The sequence below is a fragment of the Pteropus medius genome, unplaced genomic scaffold, assembly GCF_902729225.1.
Source record: "Pteropus medius unplaced genomic scaffold, Ma_sr-lr_union100, whole genome shotgun sequence".
Lineage (NCBI taxonomy): Eukaryota > Metazoa > Chordata > Mammalia > Chiroptera > Pteropodidae > Pteropus > Pteropus medius.
Genome location: NW_024349800.1, coordinates 13,219,327 through 13,240,477, shown reverse-complemented (window position 1 = coordinate 13,240,477; position 21,151 = coordinate 13,219,327). Strand labels below are relative to the sequence as shown.

General features: G+C 33.3%; 1 protein-coding gene across 7 annotated transcripts in view; it reads right to left on the bottom strand.

Annotated features, from left to right (window-relative positions):
* The window catches only part of PIBF1 (progesterone immunomodulatory binding factor 1), a 149,634-nt gene that overhangs the window by 40,755 nt on the left and 87,728 nt on the right, over positions 1–21,151 (bottom strand). For all 7 annotated transcript variants that reach the window (XR_005658172.1, XR_005658171.1, XM_039886833.1 and 4 more), the window contains exon 14: positions 12,682–12,784. Coding sequence is in view for 5 of the 7 variants with exons in the window: in XM_039886833.1 (XP_039742767.1) it covers positions 12,682–12,784 (103 nt within the window). In the remaining 2 variants the exon portion in view is untranslated. The remainder of the gene's footprint in view (positions 1–12,681; positions 12,785–21,151) is intronic.

Genomic DNA, 21,151 nt, shown 5'->3' with positions numbered 1-21,151 from the left:
AGTAAGTTAAGATCTCCCCACCCCACCCCCCAAAAAAAATCCTTGGGTAAAAGGAATTCAAGGAAAATAAATTTAGAAGACCAATTATAATAAGGGAAAGATATTGATGATGGATTGAAGGTTTTGGAGGGTGGAAGTGTTCTGTAATGCCGATAAAGGGCAATACAATAGAAATAGAAAAATGATAAACACTGCATGACAGGAATGAGCACCTGGTTGTTGTTCAACAACATGAATTTGTAATGCTTTCAAGCAGCAAAAGTAGATTTCCGTAAGAATGTTTAGCATGTTACCACAAAACCCAAGATTCTTCTCACCCTCTCTCCTTCCTCCCATTAAATATTTATAGAGTACCAGGTTGTAAGATACTATGTTAAAGGTAGGAATTGTCAAGAGAAGCCTAATGGATGCTAGAGATCATAATCCTCAGGTGGGCGATAAATTCCAAGGCTGGGCGGGAAGAAAAGTGGGGCCAGGAGGGGCTTCTTAGATTAGAAAACTATGAAGAGCTTGTAATTCTGGGACTTGTAATGAGCCCTAATAAAGCACGGGTTTAGTGGAAATAAAAGGACTGGGAGAGCTGGAAGGACTGGGAGAGCTGGAAGGGCAGGAGATTAGAGTCAAAGAATGGAATTTTCTAGTTCAAGTGTTTTAAATTTCTTCTTCCCTCAAAGCTACCCTTGAGGAATTCATTTTAATGTGATTCAACTGTATAACAATGCTGGAGGGGGGTGGGGTGGTATTTGCAGTGTGATTTGTAATAGCTCTTAAATAAAAATTTTATAGACATCGATGAGTTATTAGGCACAACCAGTTAGGTAAAAAGTTTAAACAATGCTCTTATTTGTTTGATGTGTAAACAGGATATCATTTATAAATAAGTCATTGTTTTTCCTTACTTCAGTGGTAGTTTGCACGCACGCGCGCGTGCGCACACACACCCCCACACACACACAGACTCATATGACCTGGTATTTGTAAAAGCATGGCTTAAAGAACAAATTCCAGTATATTGTCCTGGATCCATGTAATTGAATTTTTTCAAGAATGAACCATAACAAAGACTTCTTGGTTTATGCACTTGGCTAGGTTAGTAAACACAAAGCTGTTACTACAATGAAAGTGAATGTTTTGTCTGAGTAACAAATCAGCCACACATAAGGTAGATAAATACATGTTCATCACTATTAAAATCAAAATGGTAACTATTAAATTAAATGTTAATTAAAACAAAAATTTTAATTGTAATTTCTATGTAATTCTTATATCAGAACCTAAAATAACAAGACAAAATGATGACAGTTAACAATAATTTATACATGTCCAATTTCTAGTAGTGTTTTGATCATGTTACATATTCCCTATGAATATTGTTCCAATTGCCTCTTCCCTTTCAATTTAATTCATGAAACCTTATTATGCATCACCAATTTAATTATTCTTCAATACATTATGTATTGTGCATCCACAAAATACATGAGAACACTAAGTCCATAAGGGGTGAGGCACCAAACGAAATACACATAGAGAAAACTAAATCTCTCTCAAATTCTTTAACATTACAAAAAAGTAAGCTCTGTTACGTATGTCAAGAAGTTAAGTTACTTTCCAAGAAGTATTTTCCTGCTACTGACAAAACAAGCTTCAAGGACTGATAACCTGCACGAGTGACATAAGGTGGCATAACTACCTTAACAAAAAATGAGTCACTGACATTTCCCCCCCCACCACTTCCTTTCCTTTTCTCCTCTTTTCCGTGGTTCTCAGATTTCATTCTCTTTCTCTCTCTTTTTTTTTTTTATTAAATAATTTAAAGACTTTATTTGTTAGAGTAGTTTTAGGCTCACGGCAAAATTGAGTGGAAGTACAAAGAGTTCCCAGATATTCCCTGCTCCTCCCAACACCATGACCTCCCCCAGCATTGCCATTTGTTACAATTGAGGAACCTACATGGGCACACCATTATCGCCCCAAGTCCACAGTTTACACTAGGGTTCATTTTTGATATTGTACATTCTATGGGTTTAGACGAATTATAATGCCATGTATCCACGGTTCAAGTATCATACAGAATAGTTTCACTGGCCTAAAAATCGCCGGTGCCCTGTTCACCTCTCCCTCCCAAACCCTGGCAACCATTGATGACCACACATACACACACACACACATACAAAATAGAGAAACATGGTACATATTATTCAGCAATTTTCCTTTTTCTGAAAAACTATCAATATAGTATGAAAATCTTTTTAAAGTTAGTTCATATAGATTTACTTTATTCTATTCTATGTATCTTGAATAGTTTCACATGCCTATTTTATTATCAGTGGTTGAATATGTGGAGTTTGAAAAATAATAGATGACTGGATAGAGAAAGAGTAAGAATCAAGGTTTAAGGATGCTAAGGAAGACCAATTCTTTTTGGTGGGAACGTGGCATGTTTTATGATTTAGTCTTTATTTTCTATTTTTTAATAAATACAACATTAACACTATTAACTAACCTGGTGGCTTCTTGAGAATTAGGTGGGCACATATATATACACAAAAAAGAAAACCAATTAATTTTTCTCTCTTATATTGGATTAACTAATGAAGCAATGATCTGAAGACACTGTACATCAAGCACCGAAGGACAGTGACCCCTGAGTCACAGTTCACATGGCGGAGGACTGAAGAAAAGAGAGGTGCACAGAGAGAGAACTCTGAAATTTATAGTCCCCACTTAGTATTCACCTGGGCACTGAAAAGTGGATATGTGTAAATAAACTACCAGAGACTGAGATAGAACCATTGAAAAAATTAGAAGAGACAGTCTCAGGTGATCGCATGGGCCAGCAATAGCACCCATTCCCCCCAAAAGAACAAACTAATCAAAAACTGACTCACAAATACAGAGGACAATTTGGGGATGGACAGAGGGGATGGGGGTCAGGGGGCTGAGGGAATGAGGTGAAGGGTTAAAGAAGTACACATTAGTAGTTGATAGATGGTCATTGGGATGGAGAGCATGGCATAGAGAATGCAGTTAACATTAATGTATTGGCTAGGTGGAAAACCAGAAAAGAGAAGGAGCAACTAGGGGGATCGTTTTATAAACTATATAGATGTCTAACCAATGTACTGTATACTTGAAACTAATAATGAAGAAAACAGTACCCATTCCCACCACGTAAAGTAGAAAATCTAATTCATAGGACATGGGTCAGAGTATTCAAATGGCTTTTGTCTCAGTAGTGGTAGAAAAATTAGCCTGAAGATAAACCCTTCTTTGTTTATAAAAGCTTAAAAGCGAGACCTGAAAGGACCAACCTTTTTCCTAGAAACTTAACCATGTTTGAGAACAAAGCTTATACAAGCTTATAAGAATCTATAATTATTTAGATCTAAGATAAAACTGACAATGTCTGGCATCCAGTAAAAAATTACTAGGCACGCAAAGAAGCAGGACAATATGACATACAATGAGATAAATCAATTTAATTGAAGCCAATGAAGAAATGACACAATTGCTAGACAAGGATATCAAAACTGTTATTGAAACTGTATTTCATATGCTCAAGAAAATAAAATTTGAAAGGTTAAGGAGAGACCTAGAAGACACAAAAAAGACATAAAATGAACTTCTAGAAACGAAAACTACAATATCTGAGACAAAAAACATGCTGGATTGAATTAATAGATTATATATTAGAGGAAAAAAGATTAGGAGACTTGAAGATTTAGTAAAAGAAATTATGCAAAAGGAAAAGCTAAAAAACAACAACAGCAACAAAAAGAACTGAAACCCTCCGCCCCAAATATCTGAAGAAATAACAGTTGAAAATTTCCAAATTCATTGATATCACATATATAAGAAATCGGACAAAACCCAAGCAGAGGAAACAGGAAGAAAACTACATCAAGCCCACATCATAATCAAACTGCTTAAAGCTAGTGAAAAAAAGAAAATCTTTAAAGCAGCTACAGAAATAAGACACCACCTGGAGGGGAACAAAGAAAGATGACTGCATATTTCTTGGCAGAACAATGCAAACTAAAAAAGAGTGAAGTAACATCTTTGAAGTACTAAAAACAGGGATGGGGGAAAAAAAGCCAACTTTGAATTCTTTACCCAGGGAAAATATATTTCAAAAACCAAGTTGAAACCAGCAATTCCACTCCTATGTATACACTCAAAAGAATTTAAAAAGGTAGTTAAACATAATCTTGTACTTGAATGTTCATAGCAGCACTATTCACAATAGCCAAAAGGTGGAAATAACCCACTGTCCATCAATAAATGAATGAATAAACAAAAGGTGATGTATCTGGAAATGTGCTAAGCTAGTAGATATCAGGTGCTGTCACCACACAGACATATAAACAAAAGGTAAACATGTGAGGAGATATATATGTTAATTAGCTTGACTGTAGTAGTCATTTCACTGTATCTAGCTACCTATAGACATACACATAAATATCAAATACATATACATATCTCAAATCATCATGTTGTCACATTACATATATATAATTTTTATTTTAAAAAGTTAAAAATATAATAATAAAAATAAAAATTCAATCTGCAAAACAAACAAAACCCCCAAAGGTAATCACAAGAAACATAAGAAAAAAGCAGATAAGTTGGACTTCATGAAAATAAACTTTTGTGATCAAAGGACACTAACAAAGTAAAAGACAACTCACAGAATGGGAGAAAATATCTGCATATCACATATCTGATAAGGGTCAGGTATTCAGAATATATAAAAAACCCTTACAACTCAACAACAAAAAGACAAACAACTCAATTAAAACATGAGCAAAGGATGTGAACAGACATTTCTCCAAAGATATACAAATGGCAATAAGCACACAAAACAATGTTCGACATCATAAGTTATAAGGATAATGCAAATCAAAATCACAATGAGATATGACTTCACACCTGCTAGATTAAAAAATAATAAATAAGCATTGGTGAGGGTATGAGAAATTGGAATGCTTGGGATTGCTGGTGGGAATATAAAATGCAACAGCTGCCATGGAAAACAGTTTTGTGTTTCCTCAAAAAGTTAAACACAGAATTACCATGTGACCCAGCAATTCCACTCCCTAGGTGTACACTCATAAGAACTGAAAATAGGTGTTCACACAAAAAACTTGTACATGAATGCTCATAGCAGCACTATTTATGATAGCCAAAAGATGGAAATAATCTAAATGTCCATCAGCTGATAAGCAGATAAACAAAATGTGATATAATTGTACAACGGAATACTAGTCAGTCATAAAAAAGAAATGAAGTAACGATAGATGGTACAACATGAATGAACACTGAAAACATGCTAAGTGAAAGAAGCCAAACACAAAAGTTACATATCGCATGATTCCATTGATATGATACGTAGAACAGGCAAATCCAGAGAGACAGAAAGCACACTCGTGGTTGCCAGGGGCTGGAGGGATGGGAGAATGAGAAGTGAATGCTTAATGCATACAGGGCTTCCTTCTGGGTAATGAAAATATTCTGTAACTTGACAGTGGTGATGGTTGTACATTATAAACATACCAGTGGCACTGAATTGTACAATATGGTGAAAATGGTGATTTTTATGTTATGTGAATTTTACTACAGTAAAAAGGAGTGAACCCTTGACTGTATTCCTCCAGCTTATCTGGCCTTAGTAACGTAACTGAGAAATATGTTTTAACCTCGACTTTTGTTAAAAAGTAGTCAGAAATATAAATAAAACACTGTAAAATAACTTTTTGTAACATACAGAAGTGGAAAGAATTCATCACTAGTCAACCTGCTCTATAGGCATTGTTAAAAGAAGTGTATCAACCGGAAGCAATATGATACCAGATGGAAATTTGGATTTACCCAAAGGAATAAAGAAAAGCAGGCATGGTAAATATTTGGTTAAATATAATACCTTTTCCTCATATTATTATATATCTCTTTAAAAGATTATAACTATTTATTTGAAGTAAAAATAGTAACAAGGTAGTGTGAGGTTTATACGTGTGTAAATAAAATAAATGACAATAGGAGCACAAAGACTGGGAAGGTACAAATGGAGGGATACTATTCCAAGGTCTTTAGACAATATGTGAAGTGGTAAAAGATCACATGAAACTAGATGGTGATAATTTATATATATAATTTAAAGCAACCACTGTAACAACAAAGGGCTATAGCCAATAAGCCGAGATAAAATGGAATGATAAAATATACAATTAATTCAAAAGAAGGCGGGGAAAAAAAGGAAAAAAAGGAGAGATAAGACCAAAAACAAATAGCAAAATAACATTTAAAAATAACCATGTCAATAAACACATTAAGATGTAAATGTTCTGGAAACCCAAATAAAAGTCCTATTTTGTCAGACTGGGCAGAATAGCAAGATCTAACTATATATGTGTATATAAGACAATTAGAAAGGTACAAGTAGGTTAAAAGTTGAAGGAAGGATGGAGAAACATACCATGTTAACATTAGTGAAAGATGTGAAACTTTTGCAATAAAAACCAAAAAAATCACAGAGAAATTAAAGATGGCCTAAATAAATGGAAAGATACACTGGGTTCATGAGTCAGAATGTTTACTATTAACACGATGCTGATTCTCATTTCATCCACAGATTCAATGCAATGCCAATCAAAATCACAGTCAGCTTTTTTTTTTCTTTTTTAGCAAAGATTATAGAATTCATATGGAGATGAAAAGGACACAGAATAGCCAAAAAGCTCTGAACCTGAACAGAGATGAAGGACCAATACTATCTAGTTCCAAGACATTATAAAGCTACTGTAATCAAGATGGTGTGATACTGACATCAAGAAACAGAACAGGATCCAGAAACGGATTCACACATACATAATTAACTGATGTTCAACAAGGGTCTTTTCAACAAATGATGTTAAAACAATTTGGTTTCTATGTGCAAGTAAGTGAATTTCAATCTTTATCTTGCACATTATACAAAAATTAGCTAAACATGGGTCAAAGACTTAAAACTATGAAAGATCTAGAGGAAAACAGACAAAAACCTTGTGACCCTGGGTTAAAAAAGATATTTTAGATACACTACCAAACCACAATTCAAAAAAGAATGAACCAATAAATTATATATCTGATAAGAAACTCATATCTAAATTATATAAATAATGCTCAAAACTCAGTAATAAGAAAACAATCTGATAAAAATGCACAACTTTTTGAACAGATATTTCTCCCAATAAGAAAAACAGGGCTACATAAAGGGATGCTCAATATCATGAGTCATCATGGAAATTCCAATTAAAACCACAAAATACCACTCACACCTATTAGAATGGCTAACATAAACAAGACTGACCGTCAAGTCTTTGCAGGGATGTAGAGGAACAAGAACTTTCATATGCTGATGATGGAAATGTAAAATGGTACAAATATTTGGAAAACAGTCTGGCAGTTTCTTAATACTTAAATAGATAACTATTATATGGTCCAACTATTCCACTCCTAGGTTATTTATCCAAGAGAAACAAAAGCATATGTTTATACAAAGACTTGTACATGATGGTCATATCAGCTTTATTTATAATATGCAAAAAAATGAAAACAACCCAAATGTTTACCAACAGGTGAATGGATAAACAACTATTGTATATCCATACAATGGAATGTTATTCAGCCAAGAAAAGGAATGAACTGTAGATGAAGTTTGAAATAATTATGCAGAATAAAATAAGATAGATAAAAAAGCATATACACACATAATGCATATAGTGATTCCATTCATATAAAAGTCTAGGATCTGCTCCTGGTGAAGATGCTGTGAAGACTGTTGAACTAATATATAGCGACAGAATGCAAATCAGTGGTTGCCTGGGGAGGAGGATACAGATGGGGATGGTTAGGAGGGAGAGTCCAAGGAGACAAGGAAACTTTTGGGGAGATATATGTGTTCATTATCTTCATTTCGGCTATGGTTTCATAGGTCAAAAATTATATTGTACACTTTAAATATGTGCAGTTTAGTGTTTGTCCAATATTCCTTAATTAAGCTGTTATAAAAGGAATATTTATTCTCATTTTGAATATTTTTTTATTATTTTCATTTTTGCTATTCATTTGTGAATAATCTTGGAAATATTCTGAATAGCATATAACTTAATGGTGATTCTAATATTAGTTATTTGAGCTTCATCACCTGCATATTATTTTAAAAAACTCCAAGCTGGTTTAAATATTAAACTATTCGAAAGAATATAGATCCCGAGAGAATTTCCTTCTCTGTTTTTCACCGTGTATCATGAATAGTCTATTGTTAGAGAAGCAATCTAACACAGGCATACTTCGGAGATCTTGCAGGCTCAGTTCCAGATGACAGCAATAAAGTGATTATCGCAATAAAGCGAGTCGCACAAATTTATTGGTTTTCCAGTGTATATAAGAGTTATGTTTACACCATACTGCAGCTTATTAAGCGTGTGACAGCAATGTGTCTGAAAAAACAATGCACATACCTCGATTAGAAATACTTTATTGCTAAAAATTGCTAACCATCATCTGAGCTTTCAACGAGTTGTAATCTTTTTGCTGATGAAGGGTCTTGCCCTGATACTGTGGCTGCCGAGTCCTCCAGGTGGTGGTTGCTGAAGGCAGAGGGTGGCTGTTATTTCTTAAATAAAACAATAAAGTTTGCTGCATCAAGGGACTCTTCTTTTCACAGATGATTTCTTTGTAGCATGTGATGTTGTCTGATAGCATCTTACCCACAGTACTTTCAAAATTGGAGTCAATCTTCACAAACTCTACTGCTGCTTATCGACTAAGTTTGTGTAATATTTTATCATCCTCTGTGTTCAACAATCTTCATGACATCTTCACCAGGAGTAGATTCTTTCTCAAGAAACCACTTTCCTTGCTCATCCATAAGAAGCAACTCCTCACCCATGAAAGTTTTATCATGAGATTACAGCAATTCAATCACACCTTCAGGCTCCACTTCTAATTCTAGTTCTCTTGCTCTTTGCAGTTACTTCCTTCATCGAGTCTTGAAATCCCTCAAAATCATCCATGAGGGTTGGAATCAACTTCTTCCAAATTCCTGGTAAGGCTGATATGATGATCGCTTCCCATGAATCACAAACATTCTTAATGACATTAGAATGGTGAATCCTCTCCAGAAGGTTTTCAACTTACTTTGGCCAGCTCCATCAGAGGAAGCACTATCTATGCCTAAGGCAGTTATAAGCATATGAAATGTATTCCTAAATACTAAGATTTGAAAGTCAAAATTACTCCTTGATCCATGGGCTGCAACATTCTAGAAGGCATCTTCTTCCAATATAAGGCTGCTCTGTCTACATTAAAAACCCGTTGTTTAGTGTAGCCACCTTCATTAATTATCTTAGCTAGATCTTCCGGATAACTTGCTGCAGCTTATTAGCATTTGCTGCTTCATCTTGCACTTTTATGTGATGGAGATAGCTTCCTTCCTTAAACCTCATGAACCAACTTTTGCTAGCTTCAAACTTTTTCTTCTGCAGCTTCCTCACCTCTCTCGGCCTTCATAGAACTGAGAGAGTTAGGGCCTTGTTCTGGACTAGGCTTTGGCTTAAGGGAATGTTGTGGTTGGTTCGATCTTATCTATTCCACTAAAATTTTCTCCATATCAGTGATAAGGATGTTTTGCTTTCTTATGATTCGTGTGTTCATTGGAGTAGCACTTTTTAAAATTTCCTTCAAGGACTCTTCCTTTGAATTAGCAACTTGGCTAACTTTTTTTCATAAGATGACTAACTTTTGGCCTAGCTTTCTCAGCTTATAACATACCTTCCTGACTAAGTTTACCATTCCTAGCTTTTGATTTAAAGTAAGAGATGTGCAACTCTTTCTTTCACTTGAACACTTAGAGGTCACTGTGGGGTTATTAACTGGCCTAATTTCAATATTGTTGTGTTTCATGGAACAGGGAGGCCCAAGGAGAGGGAGAGCGATGGGGGAAAGGCCAGCTGGTGGAGCAGTCAGAACACACAGAGCATCTATCAGTTAAGTTCACTGTCACACAGGTGTGATTTGTGGTGCTCTAAAATAATTACGATAGTAACATCAAAGATAACTGATCACAGATCACCATAACAAATATAACAACGAAGTTTAAAATATTGCGAGAATTACTGAAATGTGACACAGAGACATGAAGTGAACAAATGCTGTTGTAAAAACAGCACCAACAGATTTGCTCAACACAGGGTTGCCGCAGACCTTCAATTTATAAAAAACAGTACCTGTGAAGTGCAAAAAAGCAAAGTGCAGTAAAAGAAGCTGTGCTTGTAACATAACCTTTCAGAGCAATTAGTTTATGCAATTATTTTCAATTTAAGCTATCTAATTTTTGTGAGGCAGAGAAAAGTAAAATCCATGGAATATTTCAAATTAGGATACTTTATTTTCAATCTTAAGGGAAAAGCTATATACCCAGTCCACATAAACCTTTTAATATAGTGTTATTGATTCTTTCCTCATAAAGCTTCTGAAAAAATTTCAAATATACACAAAAGTACAGAACTATATGTACCCATCACCTAGCTTCAAACATTATTAACATTTTGAAATTCTTGTTTTATCTGTTGAGCCCTCCCCTCCCACCTTCCTTATGGAATATTTTAGAGTAAATTCCAAGCCATCATACCATTTCATATCACAAATGTTTCAATATTTAAGTCTTTTCCTCAATATTAGACAATAGCTTTAAAAGAATTGTTTCATACAAAGTTAACTATACTTCATTACAAGAACACTTACTTTCTTATATTTTCTCCCTACAAGTTGTATAGGAGTGTGTATTGATTTATTAATTCCTATTTCAAAAGACTGAACTGCTCTGGAAGGTGGTTTTTAAGAAAGGCAATATAAAGATATACATATATATAAATTTATATGAATTTTAATATTCTATTTTTTAGAAATATTTTTGATAGGTTATTCTGAAATTAAAACAAACATGAGGAATCTACAGTATGTTAACATACAGAGGTTCGTTTGTTATTTTCGTCGTTTTTCATATATCCTTCCATGCCTTCATCCAGCAGTGTACTGGAGCGGCCTTGTAGGAGTTTCTGAGAGCTGACTAGTAAATTTTTAGGAATTTTGTGAGCTGGTTGTTCAACATTATTATTAGAAATTATTTAGATTTAAAATAAAATAAATTTCATTGAAAAAGGAAGAAATACTGAAAAACATCAATTTTTAATTACTTTGCTATAGTTTACTATTATCTATGCTCTTGAGCTTATTTATGTCTATTGTCTTGGTACGGCGGAAGCATTATTTAATGGTGCACGACTGAGCAACTTTACTCCGTGCTCAGCAACATCAAGATAGCAGCTTGAAGTTAGTCACAGTGGGAATATTTATCTTACAGATATAAGCAAATGCTGCAAACCAGAGCCATCCCTCACACCTCCGCCCAGAGAGCCAGTTGTTAACATTTGTTAGCACAACACCCCTTCCGCCATGAGCATTAATTATGTGTCAGGCACGGCAGTAATATGAAAGATTTCTGAGTTTTTAAAATCTGAGCATAAAGATCCTCCTAATGTTCAGTATAGCCCTTTAATAGAGGGCACCATGAAGACAAATGTGAATAGGTCCTTAAGGAAACAAACTAAAAATACATGGTATGTATTAATATTTTTTAATATATGTCTTTGTAAAAGGAACACTAGCGAGGTGGCATCTTTGGTTTTGTTTTATTACTTGAATTTTCAGAAGTACAGAAAAATGTAATTAGGTGTTGACTTAAATAGTAAGAGGACTTAAAATACTATGTAGAATGTATATATAGCTGACCTTGAACAGCACAGGTTTAATGTGCATGTCTACTTACATGCAGATTTTTTTTCAATAAATATACAGTTGGCCCTCCATAACCCCGTGTTTCTCATCCTAGGTAGGGAATCTGTAGATGCAGAAGGCGAGCCTTATGCATGTCCTACACCACTTCATACAAGAGACCGGAGCATCTCCGGATTCTGGTAGCTGTTGGGGGTCCTGGAACCAATCCCTGGTGGATACCGAAGGACAAATGTAGTAAAGCTTTTGGGGAGTCAAAAGTTATATGGTGATGTTCAACTGCACAGGAGTCAGCGCCCCTAACTCCCTGGTTGTTCAAGGTTCAATTGTATATTCTTTAAATGATACAACATAAGGCTAAGGAAAATAAAAAATATGAATCTAATTTTAAAAATATATAATTTGGGAACTATCATATACTTAAGAATGTGAGAGCTTAAGTATATATCAAGTTAAGCATGTTTAATAGATAAATTATTTTTCACAAGTTAAAGAAGTCAAAAAGCAAAATCTATTTTAAAAATGAGGCTTTAGTTAAAAAGTTAAAATGCTACCAAAATGTGCCAAACTTGTTTTGCCAGTTGATATTCCCAGAAATCAAAGCTTCGTCTGTCTAGTCTGCATTTACATTTAGTCTGGGCATTTAATCTCTCTTTTGATCTTAGTTTTGCCATATACTGTAAGTTGTTTTATAAGGCTTTAATACTGTTAGTTTCATAAATTGTAAAATCGTTTTGTGCTAGCAAACAGCTTATTATAAAACTACTCAGAAAATACGCAAAGGAGTAACAAAGAATTAAACGAACACTGTGATTCTTTATATGTGTTTCTTTTGTTTAAATTATTTACCTCTTGTGAAAGCTGTGTTACTTGGTCCTTTTGATGTTCCAGGTCTTTTAAAACAGATGAGTTTTGTTTTTCTAACTGAAGCACTCTTCTTGCCAAGTGGACACTAGGCGAATGAAATAAAAAAATTAATGCTTATAAAAGGGGAATGCTATCTGAAATATTCAAAATGTATTTGTATACTTGAAAACTGACTTAGCATTTTCTAATAATGCTTAAATATTAACAGAAAAATATGAAGTCAAATAATATTTTCAGGTGTCAACCAATATTCTAATAACTCAGATTTTGAAAGTAACATTAAAATCTCCACAATAACATAACTGTGATATACTGGTTACTGCAGTAGTGGTTTCTAGCCCTTGCTACAGTGCAGAATTACATTATGATTCTTGTTTGAAAAGACCACAAGATAGCAATTTACAGCTTTTCTCCATTTTTATAAAAATTTCCCATTTACAAACAAATCAGGCAATTAGTTGAAACAATAATAAGCTGGCACTTTGAAAGGCATCAGTGTTTACCCCAGACAACATAATGCATTTCATAATACAAAACTCAAGTGAATAGATTTTCTGTTGAAAGAGAAGGAAAAGATGTACGAAAAGTGGAAAATGTCTAAAGGCAAAGTTTCCGTACTAAATCACAAGATGATTACAACTTATTTTACTGAGTGTAACCTTTAAATTTAAGTTGCTTTAAATTTAAAATCACATTCAATGTAAAATGTCTCAATTCTACTTCTAAGACATAATTAAAAAAAAAAGTTTCAGCTATAAAATCATTTCTTCTAACTACTGGGGGGAAAAAGTAACATGTTTTTTTTTTAAAGAATTGCTTATTATGGTGAGAAGACATGTTGCTCCAAAGACCTTCTCTGTAATTCCCAAAACTTAAAAATTTCATATCGATCACATTTTCATCCTATGAGCTGGCAATCTATTAATACCTCAACTGCGAAATCCCTGGAATTCAAGAAGATAAGATGTTTTACAATGACAAGAAGTAAAATATCTTCTTTCTAAATAAAACTATAGGACAAAAACAATTCCATTGTGTTTTTAATATTTTCTGACATTAGATAAAGCAATGCAGACAAAACTCTGAAAATGATAACTATCGTCCTACACATTTATTTCTAAAAACTCGTTCCTGTTTTTCCAAATACAAAAGTTGAGTTTTGGTAAAAGTTTATACAGTGAATTAAGTAGTTTATTTATAAAACAACAGTTTTATTAATATAAAATTTATTGATATGTAATTTACATACCATAAAGTCCACTCTTATTTAAAGTGTTCACTTCAATGGTTTTCAGTATAAAGTTGTTCAACTATTAGTATAATCTAATCATTTTAGAACATTTTTATTATCCAAAGTAGGAAATCTGTACCCATTAGCCTCATCCCCATCCTCCCAGCCCCGACCTGGGGAACCACTAATCTATTTTCTTCCTTTACAGATTTTGAAGGTGTTCACAGATTTGGCTATCTTGTTTTCTGTCCCCTGACCTAAAACATCCCAAGTTCTCTCAAATCTGATCCTAAAATAAGATCTCTACAAATAAAATAATCTTAATGCTAATTTTATATTATGTTTACATTTTAAATTGGTTGATTATATTATATGTTTGCAAACACTAGTATTTTATATCATTAGCTCTGTTTTTTATTAGGCTAACTGAAAAACCTTGGAGTTACTTTCATTCATATTTTCATTCTCTTTCATCCTTCATGTATGTTAGGAATTTGGCTTTTCATCTTTCTGTCTCCCACAAAACTCAGCATCAGGGTCTTTTTGTACCTAGTAAATTCTCAGTAAATGGATGTTGAAAGTATAGACCACATTTGTGTAATGCTCAGTCAGTTTAGAACAATGAACACAATCAAATGCTATTTATTGCACAGAATCAGAGTTACGGATGAGATGAAATGGAATAAAAAGGAATGTGAGAAAATAATGAGATGCAAAGGTTACCCATTACCAACATTTTGAAGAAGATAATTACTTGCAGACATTAAGTTTAATAAGATTAAGTAGCTCATTTGGTTTGGGTGCTTTTTGCTTTGTTTGGGAATTACATAACTCTCTCATGCAGATATAGTGTGATATCATTTATCAATGCAAAATACCATGTAACATAAAACACTGAATTCAAGAAACTCTTGGTGTGGTGGTGCTTAAGTCTTACCATCAAGGCTACTTCCTTTTACTAAGAAATTCCCTGATTTTGTTTGGGGGATTCTGAGTAAGAAAAATCAATCATAAACAGCTGGAAGATACCTTATGATTTCCTGAAATTGCTCATAAATGTGTTCTACTGCTCTGATTACTAGCCTGTAGTACTGTTTTGAGAAAAACTTTCTAGGAACTATTATTGACATGAATGACTGTGACTATTATTATGAATGTTGATCTCATTTATGACACATAACGGTTATGACGTAGAAGACATTGTGGTACAACTGGTCTCCAGTTGATCTATTGATCATGTTACAGAAATGCACTTCTAAGTCTCAGTTACATGGATAGAAGAGTACATCTCATCAGTACATCAGAAATGGTGTAACAGTACTCAGGTTCTTAGGCTGCCTTAAAAATGACCCATTTAGCCTGTGATATTATGGGGGAGGGGGAGACAAAAAGAACAAAACCAAGAATAATAAAAAATAATATTGTGAAATCCTTTTCTTTAAAAAGTTATATATTTAAGCAGATAGAACACATAAGATTACATTTTTTTCATCATTATAATACTTGAAATTAAACAAAAAAGATAAATGGAAAATTAGCAATTTTTTTCTTGATCATGAATATCAATGATGGCAGAAAAAACAGGATGAATTAGAAGAAACATATTCATTAATTAATTGAATAAGATATTCATGAAAACATTCTTTAAACAAACATTTAGTAAAAGCCTATAATCTACATAGGTACTGGGAATAGATAATTTCTGCCTGGAGGATCTAACAGTCTTCTAAGGAAGACAGGCAACTAAAAAATTATTGTAGTGTGCTAAATGTTATGAAAGGGCACAAGGAGGAATGAAAACTAATGCTGACTAATCTGGTGAAGAAGCAGAAAAAGAATATTGTGGGTAGAGGGAAAATCATAAGTAAAGGATGATCTGCTAGAGAAAACTAGGGAGTATGGTATTGATGGTTAAAACATACAGGACATGGTGAGAGTTGAAGCTAGAAAGATAAAGGCAGGGATATATGATGAAAGACCTTGTACAACAAGCTGAATTTAAATTTTATCATTAAGGTGCTTATGCATGACATGATCAGATCTGTACTTGAGAGAGTCCTCTATCAACACTGTGGAGGATGACTTGGAGAAGGAAGATGTGAGCCAATTAGAAGGTTAAGGTCATAGTCTAGACCAGTTTTCCAAAAGTAGTTATGTACAAAATAACTCACTGAAGAGTGGGAAATATTAGTTACATTTATTTCAATATTTGTATCTTTAAGTTTTAATTTTTCTGTATAGGTTTTATAATATACATAAAATTCTATTTATGATAGTACATGCATACAACTTATAAATAAACATAAACACATAATCTATATTGGTGGGTATATGCTCAACTGCTTTTCCAATAGGGATTCATATCAAAAAGTTTGGAGACCACTGGTTTAGGTCAGTTTTGTCTAACAGAAATATAATGTAATTAAAAAAATTCTAGCAGCTACATTAAAAATAGTTTGAAGCCCTTATCTCACATGATATGAAAAAATTAACTCAAAGTAGATCAAAAGCCTTCATGCAAGACCTAAAACTATAAATTCTTAGAAAAGTTACAGGAGTAAATCTTCATTAACTTGGATTTAGCAAAGGATTCTCAGATATGGCTCTAAAAGCACAAGCAACAAGAGAAAAATTAGATAAACTGGACTGCATCAAAATTAAAATGTTTTGTGCTTCCAAAGACTCCATCGAGTTAAAAGAGACTACCCATGGAATGGAATAAAAATTTCAAAATATATATCTGATAAGGACTTGTACCCAGAAAATAAAAATAACTCTCACAGTTCAACCATAAAAAGACAACCCTATTACAGCATTCGCAACAGTACCCTGCCTACAGAAAGGTCTAAATAATTGCATACATACATCTTTGCACTCTTTGTACTGTGACTTATAAGAAAGTATAATAATTGGGTCAAAACACATGTGTTTTACAAATTTTTGCACATTTCTCTTAAAAGGCTGTACAATTTTAAATTCTCATGAACTAAAATAAAAGTTCTCTGAGGACAGGAATTTTTTATTTATTTTGTTTTCTAATGTATTATTCTAAGTGGCTTGAATAATACCTGGTATAGTAATAACTTGTTCAGTAATAAACTATTGAATGAATAAACTTTATGTAAGATTTCCTGTTTCTTCATACCTACCCAATACTGGACATCATCAATCTTTAACAGTTTTCTTAACCTTATAAACAACAGAATCTTATTTTAAATTAAATTTCTTTATTTGTGAGGTTAAACATCATCTCATATATTTTTCGGATATTTGTATTTCTTATTTAATAAAATGATTTATGTCCTTTCCTCAGCCATTCCAAATCTTACTTACATGGCTAATTCTATTCTACATCTCAATTATTTAAAAATATCAAGGCCTTCTATAATCTCAAGTGAACCAACATTATTTTCCATTAATGTCTACTTAATGTCCCACAACCACGTTTTGTATATGCCTTCCACTATACCTCTACTGGTCCTCCAGCCTGAAGAAGATAGGCTATTCCACTACTTGAGAGTCCAACTTTTCTTAAAATTTCCCTTCAAGTTCCATCTCCTCCATTTCTAACCATGCCAGCCTTCACTGATCTCTATTCCTCTGACTGATACAAACTAGCACACAATATAGCAATAAATTATATATTTTTGGGTGTTTATTGATATTTTTTCTTATATGTTCATCTTTCCCCAACAGATGCAACTTACATGAAGGCATGGGTCTTATGCCCTGTAGTGTGTGATCAACAGAATGAGCAAGCACTTAGTAAATCCTTCCTGACTGATTTTGTTGTACATGAATTTTGTTCAAATGAATACACTTCTAGAAACCATATTTCAAGGTTGCAGAGTCTCAATATTACAGTATAACTAATGCTCAGCTTCTAAGCTCTGAACTAGCAATGAAAAAGTACATAAAGTTAGTAAGGGAAGAAGGCAAATGTCACAGATATCAACTCGCCTCTTCTATATTTTAAAGATTCTCCTAAATCTTTAAATATGGCATATTGCTGTGGTGAGTGTTTTGGTGTTACAGGTGGAGCCTGTTTAGAAATCTGAGATATTAGAAATTAGAAGGGGGGGATTTAGTTTAACTGAAATTCAAAGAAAGACAAATGAAGAATTGCTCAACTATAGCTGAGTTTATGTCTCCTTAACTAAAATTCATATACGATGAAAACAAATCCTTTCCAAATTCTTTATAATGAGTAACTATGGATATGGTCAGGGAAAATGACTCCTGGCAAAGGTTATTTATTTATTTTGCATAGAATGTACTAAACTTTAGTAAGCACTGCTTTTCTAGGCTATCCGTTGAGACACTAAAGTAGGCATAACACCACTTTTCTTATATATATTAATTGTCATGTGATTTTTACTTGCACCAAGATTAAGACTGCCATCAATTGAAATTAATAGTACAGAGTACGGTTTTGTGTTTAAAAAATTAAACCAAAATTTCACTTGTTATCTGGTAAACTTATTTCACCAAGGGTTATCTGTTAGATCTCTCATCACTTGACTCCAAATAAAAGTTATTCTGTTGGATCTGTCAATGGCTGTCAGTACATCTGATTATTATATACAATTTCAAAATACTATAGCCCAGCCAATGTGAACATGGAGGACCTCTATATCTGAGATGTCAAAGCACAGTGGAGAACTGATGCTCTGTCCCGAGTCCTTCAAAGGTTCCGAAGTAAATAAGTGTATTTATTTAGATACTTGCTAATTAGTTACTCGGTATGAATTAAAACTTGGCTTTTTGATCCTTTTCAATTTTAGCACGTTGAAATTCTGTCTCTATTAGCATGACACGAAAATATAATTAAAAAAAGGGCTCGTGTGCCAGAATGATTCTAGCTTCAGAATACTTCAGGTTGGTCCCTGCACTGCCTGCTCTGGTGGCATTTATTGAGGACTAAATAGTGGTTTCACACTGAAGACTGTTCCTAAAACCAACTCAAATGAAATAAACACAACTTTCTTTAAGGACAAATTTGAGAACTCATACCTATGAGAATAAAGAAGAAAAAACAAAGTTTTGTTATGTACAAAAGTTTGCTAGAGGAAATAAAAGTTTTCTCTGCTTTATTTTTTTCCTTTATTATGAAGCTCAATCGACTGTGAAAGTTTCAACTTAAAGCTCTAGATAGAAACCCAAACAAAAGGTCTATAGTATGCAGTAAATCTTGCAATCTGAAAGGTTTAAAAACCTTCAGAGAAGTCTCCACATCAGAAATGCCGAAACAAACAGAGAAGCACACACTAAGACCGCATGAGTGCCTGGGTGTTACCCAGTTAGTGCTGCAGGTTAAAGAACAGAACCAAAACATGTAACCAGAAAATCTTGTTTGCTATTTTCAAAACAATCATGACCGAAACAAAAACATTACTTCAGATTTTCAAGTTTGGTCAAGTCAAGAAGAGCCCATTTTATTTTAATCTACTTTAATTGTATTAGCCCTTTTAACTTTCCACAACTTTGTCCCAAGAAGAGTCTAAAACAATATTTAGTTATTGTTCATACCTCTGTTGAAAGTTCTAAAGGCGAGTAATCTTATTTACTAATTTTAATGTATTTAAGAGATTTTTGGGAGTTATTTTTCAAACTAATTTGGAAAGTTAATTTTCTACTTCTTTATAGGAAATTGGCATATAGCACATATCTCAAGAAACTGACTGATATCAAAGGAAGTAAATTTCAAAACTAGCTTCATGTCCAGGGGGCATCTCTACTAATTATTTCAAGAGATCTCATTAAAATTTTAAAACAAAATTGTTTTAAATGACAACTCAAATTGTGCCTAAAGTTTTTGGAACACTGGCTTTTGCTCTAAAATCAACTCTGCAATTTACTTTAACATAAGCTGGCATAACAAACTAACATTTATTGAACTCTATGCCAGGCGCTCTGTGGTAAACTTTGTATCCATTTTCTCATTTTAATTTCATAATGTACCTTGGGTAGCAAGAGGCAACTAATGAAAAATTTCAGTGGCTATCCAGTTTATTAATAGCAATATGGCACTCAAAAACAGAAGGCCTAAAAATTAAAGTTTCAGATAACCAAAGAAAACTATCTTCTTGAAGAATACTCAGTGACATAAGAAAATGTTCAGGGTATAAAAAGTTAAATGTCTAAATTACATACAATAATATCCTAACTATGTAAGAAAAAACATATACCTGTATATATTTTTGAATCGTTTCTTTGGATGTTAGGATTACCAATAATTTTCCTAACACTCTAAAATAAACATGTATTACTTTTATAATCAGAAAGTCCCTCTAATGAAGTGTTACCCAAAAATACTTAAATCTGGTTGTTGAATATATGAGATTTTAAATCAAATTTAGTATGAATAGACTATATTGTGTAGTCGTTGGGAATTAAGTTCTTTCAAAATTTTAGTATTTTTTGGTATAGGGTAACATATAATGAAAACTTAATTATGCAAATATTTCATTTGCTGTTCTATAATTCACCTTTACGTTTTCATTGCTTTAATTTCATATGTGAAAATTTAATATAGATTTTCTCTCAAAAGGCTAAATTGCTTTCATTTTAAATAAATTAAACTTAACCAGAGCACAAAGTCATTGACTTCTTTACAAATATCCATTAAGAAATATGGACTTTGCGAACTTCAGAAACAGGGATCTTCCTTGCCGCTGGTCAATTCTGGGCATACAGTAGGCACTCAATAAAAGTTGTTGAATGAATGGCTGAAGGAATGCATAAATGTCCTCTTTGGCTATCTAGACTTACTTTCCCTACACTCAGTTTAGATGACCTGAGAAGCACTTCCTCAAAATAACTCTCTGGTTCACCATGAGAAGAATGCCTAGCACCAGCTGGTAGGAGATATTAATAGCATGCCCATTAGGCACTTGTTCAAGGCACACAGATAGCTAGCTCAGTGATAAAATCTTTAGAAATATTTGGGCACTTAAGATTATTTGGAATATGAATCAGTAATGGTTCCTTAAATCTTCACTCTAAATTTTAAGAAATCAACATCTGTTTCGGAAATTCTTAAAAAAATAAGCAATAATCGCTTTCGATTTGGGAGAAACTCAGTAGCTGGGCTAAAAAAAGCTTACAATAGCAAAATCCTTTTTTTTTTTCTTGTGACAAGATTCTTTTGAAGGATTCAGATGCTAAAATAGAGACTAGACTTCTGCCTTCAAATTTCAATATTTAGTATTTTAGTGATCA